This window comes from Apteryx rowi, unplaced genomic scaffold, assembly GCF_003343035.1.
Source record: "Apteryx rowi isolate R43461 unplaced genomic scaffold, aptRow1 scaffold_7, whole genome shotgun sequence".
Taxonomy (NCBI): Eukaryota; Metazoa; Chordata; class Aves; order Apterygiformes; family Apterygidae; genus Apteryx; species Apteryx rowi.
In genome coordinates, this window is record NW_020450982.1 from 5,154,188 (window position 1) to 5,178,254 (window position 24,067).

General features: G+C 47.0%; 2 protein-coding genes across 11 annotated transcripts in view; one reads left to right on the plus strand and one right to left on the minus strand.

The window, feature by feature from the left end:
* Positions 1-4,421, plus strand: part of GPBP1L1 (GC-rich promoter binding protein 1 like 1) — a 34,710-nt gene extending 30,289 nt beyond the window's left edge. For all 6 annotated transcript variants that reach the window (XM_026086783.1, XM_026086787.1, XM_026086785.1 and 3 more), the window contains 4 exons: positions 686-844; positions 1,928-2,052; positions 2,939-3,041; positions 3,294-4,421. In XM_026086783.1, the coding sequence (XP_025942568.1) occupies positions 686-844; positions 1,928-2,052; positions 2,939-3,041; positions 3,294-3,440 (534 nt within the window). In that variant the 3' untranslated portion in view covers positions 3,441-4,421. The remainder of the gene's footprint in view (positions 1-685; positions 845-1,927; positions 2,053-2,938; positions 3,042-3,293) is intronic.
* Positions 4,422-12,383: 7,962 nt separating this feature from the next.
* NASP (nuclear autoantigenic sperm protein) overlaps positions 12,384-24,067 on the minus strand; it is a 12,479-nt gene continuing 795 nt past the window's right edge. Inside the window, exons 2-15 of one of the 5 annotated variants that reach the window (XM_026086581.1) lie at positions 23,406-23,456; positions 22,630-22,740; positions 21,989-22,069; positions 21,313-21,410; positions 19,681-20,580; positions 17,730-17,812; positions 16,687-16,763; positions 16,483-16,556; positions 15,330-15,518; positions 14,862-15,028; positions 14,350-14,403; positions 14,184-14,255; positions 13,034-13,165; positions 12,384-12,552 (exon numbers count right to left, since the gene is read on the minus strand). In XM_026086581.1, coding sequence (XP_025942366.1) covers positions 12,499-12,552; positions 13,034-13,165; positions 14,184-14,255; positions 14,350-14,403; positions 14,862-15,028; positions 15,330-15,518; positions 16,483-16,556; positions 16,687-16,763; positions 17,730-17,812; positions 19,681-20,580; positions 21,313-21,410; positions 21,989-22,069; positions 22,630-22,740; positions 23,406-23,456 — 2,143 coding nt within the window. In that variant the 3' untranslated portion in view covers positions 12,384-12,498. Of the gene's footprint in view, positions 12,553-13,033; positions 13,166-14,183; positions 14,256-14,349; positions 14,404-14,861; positions 15,029-15,329; positions 15,519-16,482; positions 16,557-16,686; positions 16,773-17,729; positions 17,813-19,680; positions 20,581-21,225; positions 21,286-21,312; positions 21,411-21,988; positions 22,070-22,629; positions 22,741-23,405; positions 23,457-24,067 lie in introns of those variants that run through there. The other 4 variants (XM_026086580.1, XM_026086579.1, XM_026086582.1 and 1 more) reach the window with 4 other exon arrangements.

Sequence of the window (24,067 nt, forward strand, 5' to 3'; positions counted from 1 at the left end):
CTAGCTTTTTATCCTAACATTCACAGCCATTTGTTACATCTCTTACAATTGCTCGATTTGTCTCTTAGTGTTGAATTGGGCAAAATCTGAAAAGGCTACTTGGCAAATGTTACCATAAGGCATTACTTACAGTACACGCTTCTCTGGCAGAGGCATTTCACACACCAGTGTCTCATGCTCRGCAGGCACTAGAAATACAAGCAGCAGTTGCTGCCTTGTTCTTATTTTGCTAAATATTTTAGGTCCCTTCATCTTTGCACAGAGACCTGTGTAAAGTGAAGTAGATTTATTTTGATGAGCCTGAGTTTGCAAGCTTCTCAGTCTAGCTGAAAACAGGAAAAACACTACAGGCTTCAGGAAACTTTTAGACTGTTTTTATATCGAGGAAAAGAGAAAAATCAAAGCACTTAAGGAAAAGGGCTTTGCATGTGAGCTTCTAGTTTATTATTTTGAACTGAGTCAGTTGTCCATATTAATGAGTAAATTCTCAGAGTAGCCAGAGATGAACTCCATATATATACTCCAGGATTTTGATGGGAATTTGACATTAGATTTCTTGAGGGGTTGAGAGCCAGCCAAGAAACTCGGGCAGGTGTTTAGAAGGTATAAGCACAGACACTGATGAGGGGCCCATTTTAGCAGCAGTGCAGTTCAAAAGTCTCTATATTCTACTTTTCTTGTCCAGAGTCCTTCCAGCACCACCCCTCCCATCGAGATCTGCTCTTCACGCTTGACAAAGCTGATGCGCCGCACCACCGATAAAAAGAGCGAGTTCCTGAAGGCACTGAAAGATGATAGGAATGGGGAGATCACGGAGAACAGAGAATGTGACAAGCTGGATGATGTAAGATCACTGTCTTCACTGTATATCTGGGCATTGTGCATTTAAGGAGTTGGGTACTGAAAAAACAGAGTACTGTGTGTAATTCAGACTTTGGAGGAGGAAAGGACTGACTTCTGTTGGTCTAGCACACATGTGCCTGTTCTGATAGTGAGCTGCTTACTGAAATCCTGCCAGTAGTAGCTTTTTGCCATGCTGCCACTGAGATAAAGAGCAGCAAATGGGAACACTTGGAAACTCAGCACTTTACACACGCATATCAGCATGCACAAAAATACTAGGTCCAAACAACAACTCACAATGTTGTTTCAATGCTCTTCTATATGAAAGTCGGCTATTTTCATGCAAGTGAGATTGGGACAGTAGTTTTTAGTGGAACCTAGTTGAAAACAGAACTCGTGTTATGCACGGTAGGTCTGTAGCTGCTAATGGGCTTTGTGTCCAAAGCACACCAGCAGAGGGGCACTTTGTGTTCAAAGAGCACAGCAGTGGGATTAAGAGATCCACAACATAATGAAATGCCAAAGGATAAGTAATAAATGAGGTGGAAAGGAGGGTGACAGATGGTGAAAGTAATCTAGATTTTTTGCAAGGATTTTCTGAGGAGTGAAACAACACTCTATATTTTAAGATCTTAATTTCCTTTCATACCTCCTTGTCAAACTGCATCCACAGGAAAGTTGAATTCTGTGCTGGTGAAAGGTACAGATAGTGGCTCAAGCCTCAGGCTTGGACTAGACCCTTAAATGCATATGTTTTGTGGTTTAATATTTATATAATGGTCATCCTTAAGAGAATTTCATTCTCATGGCTTTCTTATTCTGATTCTGAAGCCACTAATGATGGCTTTGTAATGTTAGCACTTATTCTTTTGACATCAAACTGCAGCCTGCCAAATGTCATTCATGTCTTGTCCTCCCATCAYGGCCACATAGAAGTTGCTTTCAAGCATTGTCAGTCCAGGCTCTGAAAGCGCTAACTCAAGGTGAAAGGTTTTGCCTTACTTCAAAAGCAGAAACTTGAACTTGGAACTGTTCTTCAGCGCTGTCTGTGCAAGCACACCTTGACGCTTTCATTTTTCTTTAGATGGAGAGCAACAGCACACCAGAACCAAAGGAAAACTGGGAAGAGAATTGCCATCAGAATGGCCTTTCTCTCCCTTTGCCAGAGGAGGGGGAAAACCTCTCTCATTCATTGGAAGCAGAACACAGGTGAGGAAATGGCAAAATAGGAGTATCTGGAATAAAGGAGGGTGACTTGTTACACTGTGCTAGGAGAAGACAGCTATTTCAAAGAAAACTCAGCCTGGGAAGCAGCACTAGCTTTGTGTGTACGGAGCTAGAGATGTGTGGGCTTCATTACTAGTACCGATCTGGGTGGAGGCTTGCTAAAAGTAAAACAAGGCACTGACAGCTGAGCCAAGATTTTGCCACAGTCTATAATTAAATTCCTTTACTTCTCTTATGCCGCATCACTGTGTGGTAACGCTGCCTAGATTTTTACCTGCCCACACTGGGAGGCAGCCAGAATCTAGTGTCACTCTGGTTAATTTACAAGAGGTTGTCCTAAATGTGAGGGTCTGGAGACTGAAGATAGACCCCCCACACACACACTTCCTGTCTGTCTGGGCTTACGTTACTCCTGTGCTGCTTTAAATGCTGTAAAGTTGGGAGGGGGTAAGAAAATATTTACCTAGTATCTCAACTTGTATCTTGCTTGAGTAAGCAGCATATGAGCATCTGATATAAATGAATAGTAAGTTTTAGAAGATCCTGAGCTGAGATACTGGTTTGATTGCTTATGTCCTCCTTCAGTGTCCCTGGGTATAATTTCAAATTTCTACCTTGCTTTCCTCCTGCCAGAGTAGTTATGTACAGGGCTCTGAGGATTAAATATTTGTAAAACACACTGCGTATGAAAAATGTTGGATAAACACCAGGCATTAAGTAAAATGTTATGATGATCTCTAACATAGAAGATGATTCCCTGGTGAATTGGGAGCGGTTAATACAAAATCTTGTGCTTTATGGATAGGCTGTTTTCTACTTTGCCTCTGTTCTCTTGCTTTAATTCCTGTGCCCTTTTCCCACAAATTAGGTTACTGAAAGAAATGGGATGGCAGGAATATCCTGAAAATGATGAGAACTACCTTCCCCTCACGGAGGATGAGCTCAAAGAGTTCCAAATTAAATCAGAGCAGGTATGTTTACAGCTCTTGCCACAGTGACTGGTCTTCTCCCTCTCCCTTCTGATGCATAAGTCTTCTGCAGTGTAATTTCTAGGATGTTCCAGAGGACAAGGTATTGAACTGAAATTGTAGTGCGATAGATGACTGCATTATCCATACTGAGAGGGTATCTACAACTAAAAATATGATGGGTGTCCACAGATGGTCAGTGACAATTACTCTGTCCACTTTTGCCTGTTTTAAAACTTACTTTCATTCCTACAGCGAAGAAGAAACGGATTTGGGAAGAACGGATTTCTTCAGGGCCGCAGCTCCAGCCTGTTGTTCCACTGGAGAAGCACTTTTAAGACAAAGATTGAGGACTCGGACACAGAAACTAGTAGCAGTGAAACTTCAGATGACGATGCCTGAAAGTGGGCACAAGAAAATTAAAATAAATAAAATCAACCCAATAAACTCAGTTCATAGTTCAACACGTGTTTGGGGTTGTATAAACTAAACAGAGTTTATTCTGTCTCCAGTCTGTTCAGTTTTTTTTCTTTTGTTGTTGATATTTCATGCACAAGGGAAATAATTGTATCCCAAAGAAGAGAGAAATTGGCTTCTTTAGCTTTTTCTTTTGGTTTTGCCCTAATGCTTAATAGAAGTTTGTGCAGCTAGCAAATTTTGAGAAAAATCCCTTGTGGGGCAGTGCACAAGTTCAGTCTTGTAAGCAGGATACAAGTGACTGACTGATCTTTGCAACAACAAGCTTCTAACAGTGCCGCCTGCATTACATAATGTTGTGCGGTAACAATGTGCTAAAACAATCATTGTCAATGACAAAATGGCTATTGAAGTTCTAATTGTGTTAAATTAATGCTAATAACATGAACTTTTTATTTTATTTTTTTTGGCGGCTCGGGGAGCTTCATCACTTAACCAGGCGTTTGTGGTTTTCTTTTTTTGGGTACAGCTGTAAAATACTTGGATATAGGAATTGTTTGTGTTCTTCTTCTTGCAGCCTTGATATTCAGGGTGGATTGTAAAATATAAATTTTTGTGAGATTTCAAAGATTAAGATTATTTTGATAACATTATTTACAGATTTAAAAAAGTGACTATCACATTGAGTCTGTATGAGGGGGAAAAACTACTGCATCAAAAATAACTAACTTGGAATAAATATTTTGCATCAGTTTGCCAATTCTAATTGTCTTTCTTATGTAAGAAAAGCTTTCCTTTAAAGGGACTTGCAACTTTGGGGTTTTAATAGCACTGATGATAAATACTTCTCCCACTGTATTTTTCCACTTGGCAAACATTGCTGTAGTGCTCAGACTGCAGAAGCTAAACTCTTCCTTTAAAAAGGGAGAGGGAGAGCAATGGTGAGATGATAGCCCATGTTTGTTTTAAAAAAAAAAAAAAAAAAAGAATCAAATAATTCAAATTATCTTCTACTAAAGCAGTTCACTTTTTTTTTCCGCTTCATACAAAATAGACAGTGAAGCTCGACTGGTTGGTGTCACTTCCTGTTCCTAGTGCAATGCTGCTGTTTATGTTCACAACATGGCAAGGGAATGTCTGAATCCAAAGCTGTTTTCATTGAAATCTTTTTTAAAAATTCATGAAAACATTTCTATTAGATTAAAAAGGATTTTACAAACAACTCGTTTGTGGCCTAAGCTATTTCAGTGTCTGTTTAAGCTCAGCTTGTACACAAACATTTTTGATTGGGAAGTATTGGCATGGTTGTGCGAGTCAGTGGGTGGAACTGCACATTGAGTATGAAATTCAGGTCTCATTGAAATGATGAGACACCTGCTGACCTTAGTGTGGGCAGGATTTCATGCTAGGTTTTGCTTGTTTTTAATCTACTCCTCYTGATCCTGCAAAAAATGATAGATGTGTAATAAAATTAACAGTGCTTAGCCATGGATCTTTGCATTTGGACTCAAGGGAATGCTTTCAGCTAGGCCAGGTGTTCCTGTTACAATTGTGCTTTTAGTTTTATGCTGTCACTTGGACACTGTGACACAAAATTAATATACTAAGAGGGCTAACAGGTATTGCTTTCTCACTACTAACCTGAGACTAGCTCCCAGCTGGTGCCTCTGCCTGGGAATGTTCTGTGAAATGCTTGGAGTCCCTAGGATGCTTCTCTGATCTTCTAGCTCCTTTTGAGGGTTGTACCTCTTTGGTTCTCATCAGATTTGCCTTTTGTMTGTGAAAGTTGCATCAGTTCAGTTTATCCATTTTAAAACTCTCTCCCATTAAATGCATGTAAAAGGTGATGTGGAAATTCATACAAATGTATTTTCAAGAAATAGGCTAAGTGTAAAGAAGTCTTTCAGATTGAATCCCTATAGATAGAATCCCTATAGATAGCTACTTGTAGTGGGCTAACTAAATGTTTAAAACATTATTGTAATGCTAAAATAGTCTTGTCTGGAATAAGGAACCTATCTGACAGGAGACGAGAAAGAATGACCTGTGTAATGACATTGAGAGCTCCTTCCATCCTATCTATGGATGCTTTACTTGCTTCAACTTCTGCATCCCTGCCATCCAAAGAGACTTGGTGTGGTTTAAACAGTGAAGAAACTGAAATGAGTTAGATTGCCTCTGGAGAGCACCTAATTGAGCAAATTAGCTTAGTTCAAACAGCAGGTTTGAATTTGAATTTTTGTATTTTTGGKTTTTTTTGTTTGAGTTGCTGTAACAATCTGCAATGGGAGAGGGAGAGCTCCATCCCCCTGAGAAGGAATTGCAGGTGTCCCTTCACCTGGAGTATTCATAAAAACAAGCAACCTGAGAAAAGAGTGGGGTAAGGGGTGAAAGAACTAATTCTAGCAACAACTGTAGCAGCCCTGGACCAGGCACAGCAGTGAAAAACAAGCTGACGGAGGCTGGAAAGAGCAGTTTCGCCTCAGGGCTGAGGTTGCTTGCTTGGTTAAAGACTGCGTCTTGTAATCAGGGAGGGGGAAAAGGGGGGGCACTGTAGAGCAGGAGCCAGCATTACCCCTTAGGGTTAATAAAGCGTAGAGGTGGAGGCTGAATACCTCACCAGCCCGGACTAACTACAGTGTGAAAAGCTGGGTGTGATGTGACACATGTAGTACACAGGAACAGACAGTCCTCTCGGACAGGCTGAGGTGATGTGGAAGTCTGGATCTGCTTTGCAGCTCAGCCGGAGGAGCTGCAGAATGGAGGTGAATTCCGAACGCTGTCTGGCCTGTGACAGGTCTGAAGGCCAAACAGTCCCTTGGTTGGTTGTTGCACGGTTTCAGTGCTGTGCAGGGACAGGAAAGTGTTGGAAGACAACGGCCCTGAATAGCTGCAATGATGTGGATGTCTAGCAGGGCTGTAAATTACATTGTATTTGTCCCTGGGTGGAAGGTATTTGTCTCTGGGCTGTCAGACTTCATGTTCAGCCTACTAGACAAGAAGTGGRAGACATTTGTTTTCTACGTAGGAGCCTGGTGTTTTTCCTCTAAGTGAACACCACAACATAGAGGGGCTGCCAGTTTCAATTTTTCATTCTGCTCCCCAGTGTATAAGGAGATGTGGAAGTCTCAGGCATTGTATAGAAGAGAGTTTTACCTCGCTATATCACTGCTGCCAGCATTTGAACATGCATGGTCAGAAAAATCCTCCTGACAATCATTTGGGGCGATTTTGCTATTCATATGCTGTTCCCCCTTCAGATCAGCTGTTGCAAGCTGATCCAGTAACTTGGAGGTAAAATGGGGTAGTTACTCTAACCATATTCAGGCCGAATAGCAGCAGGACAGAGCATGTCTGCCCCGGCCACTGGGAAAGCGAGCGGTGCTTTCGAACCATTGCACACAGCAATTCAGTTGTCATAAAAATAACTAGAGCCAGCGCTCTTCCCCGTGGCTCTCGGGGACTGGTTAACTCCTGCAGCAGAGCAGCCTCCAGCTGAACTGGGGAGGCCTCACTGCATGCACCCGCCTCTGGGTGCTGCCCCTGGAAGGACACGGGGCCCCGTCATCACAAGCCTGCTGGGGAGTTACAGGGGGCTGAGACCTGAGACAGGACACTGAAAAAGCCTTAGACCAAATCGGGGGGGAATTAGAGTCTCTAACTATGTAAAAGGTTGCTGCACAGAAGGAAAGACCCAATCCCTTGGCAGCTGGAGGCTGGAAGAGGCCGACAGCGAGCGCTTTGTGGCAGCGAAACCCGGGGATGCCGCCGGGAAGGGGCAGCCTCGGCCACCGTGCRTCACCAGAAGCACCAGCTGGGGGAATCCTCCCACCAAACTTTCTGCGAGGTGTTTAGATAACCAAAGGGCTTTTTTTCCCCCTTTTCATCACCAGTGGTAAAGGGCGGAAATAAGCAGGGGAGAAGGTGAATTTCCAAGCAGCTTTCCAAGGCTGTGCTGGGGGAGGAATTCAGTGGATCCGGCACGGAGCAATGCGGTGGAGCCGGGAAGGGCCCTGCTCGGGGAAGGTGGCTGGGGTGCCCCGTTTTGGGGCTGAGACGGGACCAAAGACTATAAAACCCAGGTGGGGTTAAGAGCCCAAACCAGGGGCCCTTTCCGCTGCGCTGGCCCTGCGCAGCGCTGGCTCCCGTCCCTCCGCGGGGCGCGCGGGGACCTGCCATGGCTGCTGCCCGGCCCACAAGGCAAACAGGGCCCGGCACCGCGGCACCTCCCTCCCTCCCTCCCTCCCTCCTTCCCTCCCTCCCTCCTTCCCCGCTTAGCAACGCGGCCCAAGCGCCACGGCCGCCGGGCCCGCCAGGCCGCCCTCGCTCCCGCTCCCGCTCCCGCTCTCCTGGGGTGTCGCAGGGCAGCACCGCACTACGCCGCACCGCACCAAGGGGGCTGGATGCCGGGCGCAAAGACTTTCCCCTGCCCCGGCTGCCGCATGCGCTTCAGCTCCGGGCCGCTGCTGCACAAGCACGTGGAGAGGTTTTGCATCGGGACCCTGGCGGCGAGCGGGGAGGCCCCGGGCAAGGCGGCGATGCCGGCGGCTGCCTCGGTAGTGTGGAGCCAGGCTGGGAACGGGAATGGGAATGGGAATGGGAACAGGGAGGCCGGGGCAGCATGGGGCTGGGACCTGCGGCGGCCGGGGGCTCCCGTTGCTGGAGGCGAGGCATCGCACTGATTTCAGTGCGGTCCGGCCCATCTGCCAGCCCTTGGCACCCTTCTCCCRCTTAGTTTGACCAGGGCAGAAAAGCTTAGATTTTTGAGCTTTTTTTTTTTTTTTTCCCCCCCCTCCCTTTCCAGCCCGTTTTCCTGGGGGAGGTGGGGGTGTCCCGCGCTCGGCCCCACGGGAACAGTGCTGAGTGCTGCCATCTCCTTTTCCCGGCRACACAGGTGGAGCGGGAGCAGCCGCGGCGCGACGGGGCGCAGCGGTGGGCCCCGCTGGGCCAGGTGCTGACAGGGCGCGAGCGAGCGCTGCTGCGCGGTGCCTGGCCCGGCCCTGGGGAGCCGGCGGCGAGGAGGCCGGCGGAGCAGGTACACCGAACCCCGCTGCTCATGGCGGAGTGGGGCCGCAGGGCTGCCGGCACGGGGACCTGCCCGGTCTCGTCCCCGGGTCTGGTCGGACGCGGCTGGCCCCCATCCTCCCGCCCTTTGCAGCCCCCCGCGCCCCAGGGAGCGCCCGGCCGCCCGGCGCCCCGGAGGCAGGAGCTGGCGGAGGCCCATGAGCGCCGCATGGCCGAAATCCAGGCCAGGAGCCGGCAGCTGGAGCAGCAGCGAGAGGGTAGGCGCCAGCAAGGGGCTGGGGGTGGGCAAGTGGCTACCCTCAGCCCCCACGGTGTCTCCCCCCATGTCCGCAGGCCTCTGCCGGCGCCTCAGGGAGCTGGCAGGCCGGGAGGCCGTGTCGCGGGAGCCAGTGGCAGGCAGCGGCCGGTGAGCCTGGGCACGGGGCAAGGGCGCTCAGCGGCGCTGGAAGCCTGCCGGCAGCGTCGCCCCCTCACCCTCACTGCTCGCCCCCCCCCCCAAACCAGGATGCCGGAGGGACGTGGCCCGTGGGGCAGCAGCGCTGCCAGGACGCCAGCTGCCCTCAGCCTTGCCACCCTCCTGCCGGCCGCCGGGCCGCTGGCCGCCGAGGTCAGGTGAGCTGGGCAGCGGGGGCGGCAGGGGCACTGTGTTTCCCCACCACCACTGATGCTGGTGCCGGCGCAGGGCGCTGCGGCTGGCCTACGTGCAGGGCGGCGGGCGTGAGCCGGCTGTGTTGGCCCAGCTCCTGGAGCTCCAGGTGGAGGCTGCGGCGCTGGAGCAGCAGGATGCCCGGCCGCACCGRGCCAGGAAGCCCAGTAAGTCCCCCACGACATGGGGCTCCCGGCGCTGGGTCCTGGCACAGCCCTCACCATCTGAGGCCTCTTCGTGGGCACCGGCAGAGCCTCCGGCAGCTGGTTCAGGGGCCCTGGGCACGGAGCTGCTGGCCGTGGAGCTGGAGAACTGGTGGCTGGAGGACGAGCTGCTGAGGCTGAAGGTCAGGAGGGAGAGGAGAGCTGACGCTGGTAGGTGCCCGCTTCCCCAGGGAGCTCGGCCACAGGCAGCCATGGAGGGATGCCATGGGGCGGCAGGCTTCCCCCCCCCCTCCCCGCCCCAGACGTCCCTGCCGCCCCCCCCCCAGGCTCCCTGGCGGCCCAGCGGCAGGCGGCGGAACTGGCCTGGCTGCAGGCGGAGGTGGGGATGCTGCGGCGCCACGCGGAGCAGCTGGGGCCCCCCCGGCTCCCGCCCCCCGTGGCGCCCCCCATCCCACCGCCCCTGCCCATACCCACGGTAAGAGCCCTCGTCCCGGGGCATGGGGGGACGAAGGGAGGGAGCTGCGCCTGGCTGGGGACGTCCCCCGGTGTTCCCACCGCCCTGGGCAGGCAGCATCGCCGTGCCAAGCACGGGGCTCCCACCAGAGCCTCGCATCGGGGTGCTCAGGTGAGCGATGCCCGCATGGGGCGCCCATGCCCTGCTCCGGCCTGGCGCGGATGCCGGCAGGAGGTTTCGGTTCTGGCGCAAGCCACTGTGGCCAAGCTGGCAGCCCCAGGGCGCCGAGCAGCCCATTGTGCGACCGTCGGCGCCTCTCCAGGCAGAGCCTCACCCACACGTGGCGACCGCCAGAGACGCGGACACGCGCCCCATGCTGGAGGTTGATCCCAGTGCCATGGCCATGTACCAGTTCCCGCTGGTGGTGAGCCCCTCGCCTGGTCATGCCAGACCCCGCGTTGCCCTGTGCTCTCCRGCATCGCCCTGCACTCCCCAGTATCGTCCCATGCTCCCCAGCATCATCCCGTGCTCCCCRGCATCATCCCACGCTCCCCGGCATCGTCCCATGATCCCCGGCATCATCCCATGCTCCCCGGCATTGCCCCGTGCTGCAGGATGAGCCACGTTTYCCTGAGTCCTAGCCCCAGCTTGCACTTCCCAGCTGCTCCCAGGTGCCTCCGGGAGTTTTCTCCACCAGCATCTACCACGTCTCCGGGCAGGATGGGGCCAGGTCCCCCGCTCCCCTTTCCATTTCATGCCATTTTTACCCCCGTTCCCAGGCGCCCCATCGGCCAGCCCTGGGTGCAGGCAGCGCCGCAGCCCCCAGCCGCCCGCCGGCCCCTACCGSTTTCCCCCTCGCCCCCTACGTGGTCCTTGAGGATCCCCCTCCAGCTCAGGAGCCGCTGGACCAGCCTGGAGCTCCCCRAAGGTGAGCCGGGGCTGAGCCATGCCCCCGCGCTGCTGCTCCAGGCCCCCCTCCGAGCTGGAAGATGGGCTTTATTACTCGTAAGCTTTATAAGGGGGTGGAAAAATGCAATAGCTGCAGGTTTGGGACCGGCTGTATAACTGTGCATCAGTGGGGCCCTGTGGGAAGGGGGATGTGCACAGAGGCTGTCCTGCGGCCGGAGCAGCTCCGGGAATTTTGGCAGCAGGGAGGGGACGCACTGTGTCAGGCAGAGCCTGAAGCCCCCGGCTCAGCCTCAGCCTGCTCCTCACTCTGGGAAGGCGGCCCCACACCATGGGCAGGGGAGCGATTTCATCCTCTTCCCTGGGCAGTCTGGGGCATGGCAGAAGGCAGAGTGGGGCACAATCGCTTTTTTTTTTCCTCCTCCTTTTCCTATCATTCGCTCCATTGGACATGACTCCACCACAAGCCATTTCTAGGTGAAGTTTAACATGATGCACTCATGGCTTGGCTCAGGGACCATCAGAAAACAGGGCAGGATTTCCTCCACCCCTTTGGATGCTGCATGCTGGGTGTTGAATAAATGGCTTCAGTCTGTTACTGTTCACTTCTCAGACATCTTTATTTTTATATATATTTTTTCCCAGACTAACGCTGTCTGCTTGTGGGCCACACTACAGTAAAGTCCCTGGAAGTGCTGCCTCAAGGGCTGAGGCTGGCTTGGGGGATTGAGCAGGAGCCTGTCCCCAGCCMCCTCAATGCAGGTCCCCTGCCCCAGCCCCTCAGTCCCCACAGGCTCCCTGTGCACAAATGCAGGGATATTTCAGATTAAGGAAGGGGCAGGAAGAGCTGAGCAAAAGGCCCAGCTGGCCTCTCCYATGGACAAGGTGCCCAAGCCCCAAGTTCATCATTACAAACACAGGGGCCAGGTGAGCTCTCCCTAGGATGGGGGCCCCAGCAAGGTGCTACACTGGCCTACCAGGCTCCCAGAGGGACGGGGCAAGCAATGAGTAAATGCATGGTGCCCTTGTAGTGCGCTAAAATTGCAGCACMGAGCTGGGCTCCCAACCCCTTCAAGCCCCAGGGCTAGCACTTMGGTGACAGCTGCAGAGCAAATCCAGGCCAGGGCTACACTGGAAGAGCCCATCTGCTTTCAGAGGCTCACAGTGCCAGCAACACAGAGGGGCTTTGTAGTCTTGCACAAGATCAACTCTGCCACCACAAGCTCACTTGTGATTGCAGGAAGCTTTTGTCTCCCYACTCCAGCACCAAGGGTGCAGCAGGCTAAGGGACTCAAGGGATAATTGACTTCAGAGATAACTGATGCAACCTTCCCCCTGACAGGAAGAACTCAGTTACAACCTGGTCAAGTCTACTGCCTGCAGTTCAATCTAAGTTCATCTGTACTAAGAAGCTAACAGTCAAGGTTAGTAGTTATCCTCAAGCTTAAGCTTCAGAGTACTGAAAACTATTCCCTTTCCAACTTCTACTTCACCATCTTTTAGTGGATGCTCAGATTTTAAGCACAGCTGAGTTAAGAACATCTACTTATCTATAGAGCACATACCATGCCAAGTGATAAGGCAATAGTTACCAAGTCCCCTTGTATGCAAGAGAAAAGAGATGGTGGCCAAGCATTTGTCACAATTAGTGCAATGTTGCCCTTTGAACATTCCTGAATATAGCCAAAGTAGCTTTTACAAACCTGCACCAGAAAGAGGATCAAGACAAGCAATATTTGCTTACAATCTTTATTGAAGTCATACAAAAGTTGCCAAAAAGTGAAAAAATACACTATATACAAAACCATTTTCCTTGTAAGGAGAGGAGTGTCCCAGGTTAAAGAATTATCATACTGTGCTTTCAACTGCAGCCCCTGATTCCACTTGTGGCCTTTTCTCTGTCTAAAAAGAGAAGAAAAATACTTGTTTTTAAAAACAAAACACCATACTAGTGTCAATTCATGCACCAGTTCTAAACTACTGGAATTAAAGACTTAACCAACTACACATGCTTTGCTGGTCTTCAGAGCCCAAAAGCTAATCTTAAGTATCAATTTTAACAATTACAGCCCAGTTGAGAAGTATTAAAACCCAARAGCATTCTTTTGTAAAAATGCTTTGGCATTGACTTGGACACCCAGAACCCCAGTGCATGTTTCTGTCCCACCCCACAAGTCTCCACAGCTAGTTTGCTTTCCAGCTCACTAAGCATCAGACACCTAGGTACAACATGCACCCTGCCAACTTGGGAATATTCCCCAACTTATCAGGGAAGCCTTGTGAAGACCAGCAGGCAACACACCAATACATCTACCAGGCACACAACCATGCCTGAACAGAGAAGGAAATATGCATGTCACAGACTCCTGACTCAACTGCCCACCTCCTCTTCCATTTTTTCTGCAACCTCATTTCCACTGGGGGCAGCATCAGCACCACCACCATTGACAGCCGGTTCTGGTTTAGATTTCTTAGCTTCACTGTCTCCCTGTTGAGTCTCCTCCTCTGGTTTCCTCTGAGGACAAAATGGTTTAGTCTTCACTATGCACAAATTTAAGCTTAAATATTTGTAGAAAGTTAGCATCTAGATGTCACTGTGCATTATCCATTCAACCTCTACTTGCCAGATTCAAGACAGATACTTCAAGTGTTAGGATTCAACCAAAGCTCTGAAGCTTTGGTACAAAGGTCTCAGTTACAAAGGATTTCCAGTAAGGTATTATTTAGATACTAATACCTGTAGTGCTGAATTATCCTTATAGTTTGGCAAGGAAGCATCCTATTGCTGAGCTAGATAACATTTGAAGTGGATAGATTTAGGGCATCTATGGCATCTACAATCACCTGTGTAGAGCAGGAGCTTCAAAGTTGCTCCAGGCAAACCTGAACTGAAAGAGGCTAATTTAACATAGGCAGACAGCCATGCTGTGCCACAACAGCATACAAAACAAAACCAAGATGACTCCATATATGATAATTTTAGTTATACTAATAAACAGTTCTGACAAAAGCCTACACCTTTAAGGAAGCTTGCATTCAGTATGTTTTGTTATCTCAGTAAGAGACATTTAGCATTGCTACACATTAGACTGGCTTTGCCATTTATAAAAGTCCAATTCTCCATTTCCACTTGGAAGTAAGGGAACCCAACTCAGCCTGGTTGCTTGCCCTTCTCTTGAAGGTTTGTAGGCTGCCCTGCTCTTCTTGCCAGTCCTCAGCAGAGCAGGGCACTTGTTCAGAGAATGCCTGCAGAAGCCACACAATTCAGCTCTGAAGTTAAACCAGTGTGGGTCAGGCGGGGTGCTGAACCATCAAGAACTAGTCTCCAAGAGGCTGGATGGTTCCCAGACTGATTGGCTCCCAGTGGAAAGGAGTTTCATGCACTATTTCTGTTTTTTTTTTTTTAGATTTTTCTCCAAGCATTTTAGTACTAGGCTAGAAAAAAGCTTTAAGCCAAGAAATCCAATTATACAAAGCAAGCCAGTAGTACTTCAAAATAAACTGTTTGTCCAACTAGTCATTTCAGGACACACCTTTTTCCTGACTAGGTGAGAGATGTCTGTAACACACTGAGATGCTCCATCAGCTGGTTTTCTTACTGGAATCTATTACAAGACAGAAGTTGCAACATAAGTAACAGCAAACAGTAATCCTTAAAGGAGACAGGAATTCTTAGACATTTATCTTGATTTAACTTACTGTGGAAACAGAACCACCATCTTCATTTTGTGCAAAGCCAGATGTAGTTCCAACCTTAAGAAAAAGAAAACTGTGAGCAAGCAAATATTGACTATTAATTCACACAAGACTACATATGCTAGTTTAGAAAACAAAAACCCTCAAGTCTTTAGTGTTTTAACATTGCATTCTGTTCCTGTACTTATGAACAGGAGAGACAGATGGAAGCCTGATCTAGTGAAAATGGACTGAGCATTGCATAACATTTGACTGAACCATCATTTCTAGTATTGATCCATTAATTGCTACAGAAGCCTTCCAAATTCTAGTTTAGTCTGGGACAATTTATTTCGGGGTATTTACTATCTGTTCTCTTTAGGTATCAGCTGTCAGTTTCTCTGTCATAGTCCATATCATTTGTGAGCAACCACCAGCTGCCTATCTGTATGATACAGTCTGATCTCCMACCACTGGTTTACTTAAGTCTTACTGGAAGAATATTTCATTAAAAGGAAACAGCAGAACATACTAACCAGAGTTGCTTTCAGTGCCAGCTCAGCTACTCTTGCACTCTTTTGAGACTCCTTCGAATCCTCTATCTTTTCTTTAATTTCAGGAAGCAATCCCTTCAGTTCTTCAATCTCCTTCTCATCTTCAGGGGACCCACTTTCCGTTTTCTTTATTCGTTCAGTAAGCATTGCTAGGATGACACAGTTATGGCAAAAAACAGAACAAAAAACAAAAACAAAACCCCACCAAGTAGCTGTTCAGTTATCTATATCCACAGAGGCTAGGACCCACTAACAAAGACTGTTTAGACAACTGTGACATTAGTATAGCCTGTTACTAGTATAGTCTGTTACCAGCTGCAGATCAGTGAAGTGTTACAAATATCTGCATGGCAAGGTAATAAGTTTACGCCTTCAGGGCAATTTAAACAAAGTCTGCTTAGACTTATAACAGCTATCCCACTTGCTAGGCAGTTTTATACATCCACTTACCCATTCTCTTGTCAATGACTTCTACGGATTTCCCAAACTGTAGGACTGCCTCATCAAACTGGCTGTTGTAGTGGTATGCCAATGCCAACTGGTAGTGACTTTCAGCTAGCAAGCGGTCATGAGCCTCCAGGTACTTCTGCTGTAGGGCCAGGCAGGCCTGAAACTCTTCTATAGCCTGTGTATAGTTTTCTATAGGAGAAAACCATAAAGCCTTTAGACACATGCACTTATCCAAACAAGTAAGATCTGCCTCCCTATTCAGCTACTACATGTATTACTGCAGTTTTTAATATAGTCTGAGAACAGAACTACTGAAGGCAATCGCCGAGTCCAGTAACAGGCTAGTTTCAGATTATCAAGTGACAACACATTCAGTCCAACACTGCCTCCCACTTGAAGAAAAAAGAAATAGAGTTCCTCTACTTATTTCAAGAGTGCTTTGTCCATTTACTAACAACATAGTAAACTAAGCAGCTAAGACAAAAGCAGCCACGTGAATTCTGCTATTTTACTTGCTGCCATGAATTGCATGACTACTTTTCAAAACTGCAGCTTGAATCTACAGCTAAGTATAGTTACAGGCCACTTTCCAGTCAAGCTCTCATTGACAGTACTCCAGTGACATAAAACACAACCCTCAGGTTGTAGCCCTAGACCAGAAGCCCACTGAACCTGAGGCCTGCTTCCCACTCCCTTTTTCTCATGCATAAAACATGAGGGTCCTTCCTGACCGTACTCCAACATTTTGGAAAGTCTAGGAGAGCCAGCCATTTTTGATTTGCAGTCTTCAGGTTCTGAAAGTGTCTTGGTACCTGACTTCCCATTAAGCTCAGTGATTCAGTACTTCAATAAAAGGTCTTTCCTAGTTTCTGAAGCTAGCCAGACCTTCTCTACAAAGCAGAAGACCAGGTTGTTTTCAATCTGGTAACATGAGTTTTTAACTCAAAGCTTTCTTCTGCTGTTCTGGAATAGCATGTAAGTGTCCAATTTAAGGTACGGCTTGTTCATCTATTTATTCCAAAGCTTTTCACATGGCTGCACTAGCATAATTAGATGAAAAATAATCTCTGGTCATTTTAAAGGATGGAATTGAGAGCAGCAGAAAGCTAAACTCAGCACTTTGTACATGAGAATTAATACTGTTTTTTTTTACCAGATTCGATGCTAACTTCTCCTAGCTTTAGATGAGCCTGAGCCGCATGGAGCTGAGCTTCTTTTGTTTCTTGTCTAAATCAAGAAAAAGTTATGTCATTTTCAAATCCTAGTCAGAATATATAACATTAGTTACTTATGCCACCTCCCAAACAATTTCCTTTGAGTTTCTTTAACAGACATACAAATTAGAATGAATTTTTACCTTTTGTAGATCACTTTTGCTAACTCCAGCATGTCCCAGGCTAGCTCAAGATTTCCAACTTCATCTTCCTCACTTTCCTGTAAAGACTAGAAATGCATTAAATAGCTTGGTTATATATCACATCACTAAAATAACAGCACCAAGTTTCTAAGCAGTATCCTCGAGGAGTAAGTTGCATCTAGATGTAAACAGTTTAATGCTAGAAGGACGAAAAATAAGAATAAAACTACACAAGAGCTTATTACATGAACTGAAACTATGCTTGTAGTGAAGGCTTTAAAGTTGAATATACATATATAGTTAGTTGATATACCCTTAATTTTTAGAAATAACAAGGCAACAAGGACCAGTATTACCCTAAGAATAAGACTGGGTTTTAAGCTGCTATTAAGATGAGCCAAAAACTGAATGAAGGAGTTTGTGTTCCATGTGTTCCAATAAGCTGTTTGAACTCCATTAGAATAGCCTGAGGCAGAGACAGATAAATCCTTGGGTTTAAGCAGCACTACACTTTCCACTTAATTCCCACCCTAATCAAGGCTTATTGGACTGGGTGCATTCAAAATGCAGTCAGACACAGCAAAGCAAGTAGAAAAGGATCTGCTACAAATAAGCAACTTTAGTGATGAGCTGAAGCAGCCTTACTTGCTGAGGCTTGCCCGCCCCCTGCGTTTGCCAGGCTGTATTATTGATCCATAGACTGCAAGCGCTTGTTTCAGTGTTGCCAGATAAGCCACAAGTTCGCAAAGATGAGCAAGGTCCTATAAGTCAAACTGTGCCTAATACTGTCCCTTCCATAGGCAATACTAGTTTCCAAGTCTTTTTTTAAAAAAAATATTCCAATCTTAGTATTCTCAGGATGAAGTCTCCTGACTAGTGTAACAGATTTCTAGTCAGAAAAGTATGATTTCCCCAATATCCCCACTTCCCCCGTCAGAAACCAGGAAACATGTTCACCTTTATTCTATTTGAACTTAAGGTCATTACCATGACTTTTAGACAGATACTGCACTGTGCCAAGAGTGGTTGATCAGCAGTCTCACCTTGTCTTCTACTGTCAATTCATTCTCCTTATCATCTTCAGCTTTGTCATTTTCTTTATCTTCCTCTTCCGATTCCTCTGCTTCTACAACGAAAGAGGATGAATGAGAATGCTTGTTACCAATAGGCTTGCTTTACATGGAGCCAGGCAGGTCATACTATATCCAGCCCTTATCCTTCAGTGAAAGGTTAAAAGTGTGATGCAAGAAGAGCACAGATAACATTAAATCCTCTTATCAGCCAGCAGCAGCCATCTTGCTGAAAACATTAGGTACTGCAGACAAAGGTAGTTCCAAGTTGCCTTAGTGGTTGTTTAAATTTAACTTCATACTATCTAGAATGCTAACTTACCTAGAATTGAATTCTCACAAATGCACTGTGAACTCCCACTGAAGCCCTGGGATCCTGAGCAGCCCTAGAGGTACCGGGCAGTTGCTGGACCTTCATGCTACAGATAACAAGTGTTTTCAGCAAGATAGCTGCCAAGCTGTGTACAAAATAAAAACTGTTTCTGAACTCATTAGTGTTTCTCATTTCAGACATTTAAGTCACAATGTTATTAATGAACCTGCCATAGTGTAGGACTGATTTAACTTATGATACAGTGCATCTCAGTGTTGCATGAGCTATTCTATGAGTAGGAAGTACTTTGGGAGAACAGGTAGTGAAGGAATCTGGCTAATTACTTTAAAGTATTGGTTGACTCATGTGCCAAATTGGATACACAATGACAAAGAATCCCTGTATCATAACCATGGACTAATTCCAGAGTAACAGGAATTTGATTATTGGGAAGATCAGAGAACCTGCGAACTGGTTAGTCTGACTCCCCAAAAAAAGTGCACTTACAACTGACCACTAAGGCCAAACCTGTAATTATGAGGACAGCTTGACCAAAGGTAAAACAGAGGAGATGTTAGGAAGTTAAAGTCCATTTTAAGTAGAGAACTTGGCATGACAGGGCACCAAGATACTCAAAAAGAGTGTCCTCACACTAACAGAGTTCAAACAAAAGGAAAAGTATGCTTGCATAAGCAGCCTTTCACAGGATTAATAGTGGATAGCTGTTCTCCTAGTTTATATTAGGAAGCTATTTCACCACTTTGAAGGTGTTGTGTTCAGCCGCACAAATCCTTTCAGTGTCCAGAACTATGGAGTCTGCCACACCTAAGGAAGGCTTTTTCCATGCAGCTGAGCTACTGACAAGCAAAGAGCACCAATTACCAGCTTATCAAGTAACTTGTGTAAGAGGAAGCTATGGCCTCTTAAGGCCATGCAATACTTCAGAAAAGCGTACAAGTTTTGCTAGACTACTTTAACACAATCCTGAAAACAGCTATAATGAAGCAGGGAAGCAGAATGGCAGAAAGAGCTAGACAGCTGGAAGATTGTACTGATAGAAGCAATAAGCATTCAGATTCCAGGCAAATTAACCAAATTCTCATTTTTAATCACCATCCAAAAGATTCATCCAGAGAGTTCGTTTTGTAAAGGCAAATTTACTATTTTATTATGTATTCAGCTGTTTTTGTTTTTCTGCTCCACTGTTTTAAATAATGAGGTTATAACCAGAGGCAACTTGTGCTTCGAGTTATTTGAAGGTTAGTGCAATAAACCCAGATGCATGCAAGTGAACATCCATTCAGTATTCTCCACCAGCCTAGCTGTTACTTACACATTTCACAATGCTGTAAGTTTGTTTTACAAGTAAGGTTTGCTTTGCAGTTAGTTAAGCGTTAGTCTAGAGAAACTGAGACTATTCACTGTTCCTTGACACTTAACTGAAATCAGTTACTGGAATGTAAAAATCCTTCAAGAGCCCTTTTTACTGCGCCTTTTCCTTATTCTAAGGCAAACAGAAAATTCTGAATGGAACACTTTTTACCCTTTTTGTTAGCCAGTCAAATCCATCAAGTCATCCACCCAAAAGTACTTTTCTCCTCTCACTGTTACCTTCTCCCTCTTCCATCAGGTCATCTTTTTCTTCTTTTTCTACCTTAGCACCATCACCCTCTTCCATCAGGTCATCTTTCTTTTCCTCTTTTTCTACCTTAGCAGCTACTTCAGCCTTTTCTTCCATGTCATTAGATGGCTCTTTGCCCTCTGTGGGCACTGGTTCCTTTGAGGACTCTGCCTCTTTAGCTTCATCTGGTTTCTCTTCTGTAGCTGTTTCTACCCAGTCTTCTTTCTCCTCTACCTTCTTCTGCTCAGCTGCCTGCCCTTCTACAGCTTCTTTCTGCTCCTTGACTGCTGCCTGCGCCTCTGCTGTCACTTCTTGTGCTATTGCCTCCTCTTCCACAGCTGCCTCTGCCTGCCCTTCTACAGCCTCTCCCTTTTTCACAGCTGTCTCTATCTCCTTTTCTGCTGCTTCTGCTGTTTGCTCTCCTGCCACTCCCTTCTCTTCCACAGCTGCAGCCGCTTCTGCAACTTCAGCCTCTTCCACAGCTGCCTTTGCCTTCTTGTCCRACATGTCTGTCATTTTTCCCTCCTCCTCAGTTGCTTCCTTTGCCACCTCTTCAGATGCTGTCTTTTGTTCTTTCTCCATTATCTTCTCTTCCACAGCTGCCTCCCCTTTTGTAGTCTCCTTTTCCACAGCTATCTGCTGCTCCTGTTCTTCTGAAATTACTTCTTTTTCCACAGAAGCCTCTGCCTTCTCTCCAGCCTCTTCAAGCTTTACTTCTATGTCAGCAGTTGCTGCTTCTCCTGTTTTTTCTTCCGTCACCTCTTCCATTTCAACATCTCCTTTGGTTTTTTTCTCAGTTAGTACCGGAGACTCTTCTGTAGATTTTTTGGACTCTTCTTTTTCCCCCATGGCGTTATATACCTGCTCTCTCAACTCCTCCCTTGCTTCTTCTACATGATTGAGGAAGCATAAACATGTCTTCAAGTTTAGTGATAAAAGCATTAACGGGCACTGAAAATACCACCCTCAGACCCTCTAGTGTTGGTTTGTCATCAAGTTAGATAGCTTTCCTAAAAAAAGTCCATTTTTGAAATAGAAAGTATTAGGACGCAACCAACAGTGCAGCTTGAACTAAGTCTCTTCCCCTCCCCCAGACTGAATTATTGCAAGCGGCTGCTCAAGCAGTGTGCATTTTTGTGCGCTAGCATTTTTAGTCACAGCTAAGCAAAAGGTGCCAAGTTTTTCTTAATAGTCTGGACTAGCAGGAATTCCTGTATTACCTCCAGCTGCAGGTAGTATAGAATAGTTATTGTTCTTGGACTTTTTTTTTCCTCCAAAACAGAGGCTCTGACCTGTCCTACCACATACACTGTACTGCTACAAGTTTACAGAGCAGTTCAAGTTCGTTGTGAGGCTTAAGAAAAGAAGTTTGAATGCAGTGTTTCAGGACACAGGCATCTGGTGACCCTTCACACATGATTTAAATGATCAATTACTTGCAGAAGTTTTGGAGGTTCTGTTCAATCTTTACACAAGTTTAGAGGAACAAAAAAGTCCATTAAGGCTAAGAGTTTCAATACAGTGATTCAGACTACCTAGGAAAGCGATGAACTGGACTTGGATCATTTAGACAAGAAAATGCAGCTTGGTATCTCCATGACATGGCAGACAGCTTCACATACCATCAACAGTTGGTAACACAGAGTCATCTTCAGCTTTTTCTCCTTCCTCTTCAACCTGCACCCCTTCCAAGGCATTTCCCAATACACCATTTTCCATTCTATAGGGAATAGAAGTTTGTTATCCCTTGGCTCTTGTATTCATACTGTTTTAACTGCAGAACCGCATGATGCATTGGCCCATCCAACCCATCGTTCTAGTATAATCCTTCCTACACTAGCRCAAAATCCTATTACCCCAGCCAGATTCTTCATCTCAAAGCTTGACAATTACTCTTTACCCAACAGTGCCTGGATGCCAGGATGGTTGTGCTCTGAAGATATTTGGGTATGTTAACCTTGTAGGTAACGCTTCCCTCCAAAGAAGCATGAATATTTGCCAAATGTTTCCTTAAAAGTGCTTCTGTTACAAAGTTTAAGTAACATCAAACAAGCCACAGTAGATTGCTCCTACTTTTGGGTTCTGTTTTTCTGCCAGAAACCATCCTGTTTCTGATATCACTTCTCACTCTGATATCACTTCTCACTCTCAGTAATCAAACTCAACAGCTTCTTAAACCAGCCACTCCTTTTCTCTCTCAGAAGTGGGCACACCAGTCCCTTTCAGCTATAAATAGCCCAGAGGAAGCATATGGTACATCTATGGATAGACACTATAAATGAGAAACTGTTAGCATACCTGGCCAACTCCAGAAGAGATTTTCCATAGTAAAAAAAAGCTTCTGCACACTCATCCGCTGTCTCACCATATTTTTTACCCCTACAAAGGTAATGAAGCATTATTCTGGGTCTCTTAGATTTTGATATTGAACTCGAAAGCTATTAAAAACTCCTGGACAGGAAGAATCAGTTCCTTAGCTTATCTCCCACTTTCAAGCAAATAGTGAGTGTCCTTCTCACTAATCTAGAACTGGTTCTCATAAGCATCCTACAAAACWAATTAATCTAGAAACCCCAAGAACTATCACCCTCAGAGACCAACCAATACTAGCAGAGAATGGGCCAGTAACACGATCCCATTATTTTCAGATTAACAGACTACATCAGAACCATACACTGCAAAATAAAGCATCAAATTCTTTTTTTCTCCCAATAACATGAACAATTATTATTACAAAGCTGTCTAAACTGCACACCAACTACAGTATTTTTGAACAACTGAGTTTATTTACTTTTAAATAGTTTGTGCCCTCCTCAGTTGTATTATAACAGCAGCAGCCTATCGAAGGTAGGAAACTAAATCTTCCTTTCTACCTACATCAGTACAGTCAAGCCAAAATCCAAGCCCTATGAGAACACACAAAGCATTTTATTACTTACAATAAACTAGCAGCTTCCTGGAATGCATTGACAGCAGCTGGAATATTTCCCATTACCAAGTGTTTCTGTCCTAAACCCAGTAGCTTCTTGGATTCTCCATCCACATCCATACTGCAAAAACACAATACAGGATTCAGTTAGTTTCCACATAATCAGAAAAGTGAGATGTCAGAAAAATTTGTATCCAGTCTCCAAAGCTTAGGCAGCATTACGCATGAGAGCAAGTCGCACACACTCCACTCATTGGCACTACCAGTGGTTTTATCCGGACTAACTTTCAGTTTTGATGTCCAAGGACAAACAGGTTAACTCTAAAAAGTTGCTGCAATAGCAGGTAACAGAATCGGACAGGACAAAGGTGGGTTAGCACTGCGTGCTTCGAGAGCCGCACACCAACGCGCCACCAAGCACCGCACCGCGATTCTCCAGATGCTGATACTCGCTAAACAAAGAACAAGAGCAAAGCCAAGTTATGACTTCTCATAGCACAGCACGACGCACCTGAGAAAAGTGACAGATTCGAATCCTAGCTTCAGGACTTTGTTTCATTTTTATGCATTTAATAATCTTCCAAAGGGGTTTGTTACATTACATCTGTAAAAGGCTCTTGGCAAACCCATTTTCAGCGCCCACGACAGCAGCAAAGGCCCAAGCCCAACCGCACACCCGAAAAACGACCCCCTCTGAGCGAGGCTGGCAGACGGCAGCGCCGAGAGCAGGAACCCCCGGACCCGGCTACTTCAGCAGCTGCCAGGCAGGTCGCGCTCCCCCCTCACCTGTCCGTTTTGTCCGTGGATGTGGAAGGAGCAGCCAGTTCCTCTTCCATTCTGCAAGAGACACGCAGGGCGGGTCAGGACGGACGCGCGCTTTGCGCCGGGCGCCGCACGCTCACCGGCGCGTGAAACCGGGGCCGAAACCAGGGCTTGTTTTCGGACCCTTCCCTGCCTCGAGGTTGGCTCGTTCGTCCGTGCCGTTAGCCGCGTCGTTACCACGGCTCGGCCTTTTGGAGAAGGCTGACAACGGCAGGACTTCCACCGTTTGTTTCCTTAACTGTGGTGGGGTTTTTTGCTTTTGTTTTTTTTAAACCAGAGGCCGAATCYCTAGGGGAAGCAGAGCCTTTCACGCTCGCTTTACAGAAAGTTAAGCCCGGCCAAGAGGCCTGCTGTCTCTGAAGACCAAGGTCACCCGCCGGCTTGAGCCACTTATTCGCAAGCACGTTACGGCTTAGAACCAACCGCAGAGAAACCCCGCGGGCAGCCGGGCAGCAAGCGTCTCGTGCTCCGCAGAGGCTTCCCGCTGGGGACAGGGAGATCTACGCAAAACCGCCCCCCGCCGGGCCGCAGAGCCTGCGGAGCCGCGCTGCAGCCCCGAGGTTTAAGAGCAGAAGCACGAGGGGCGACGGCCCCAGGCCCGGCCCGCCGGCGGCGCTGACACGGCC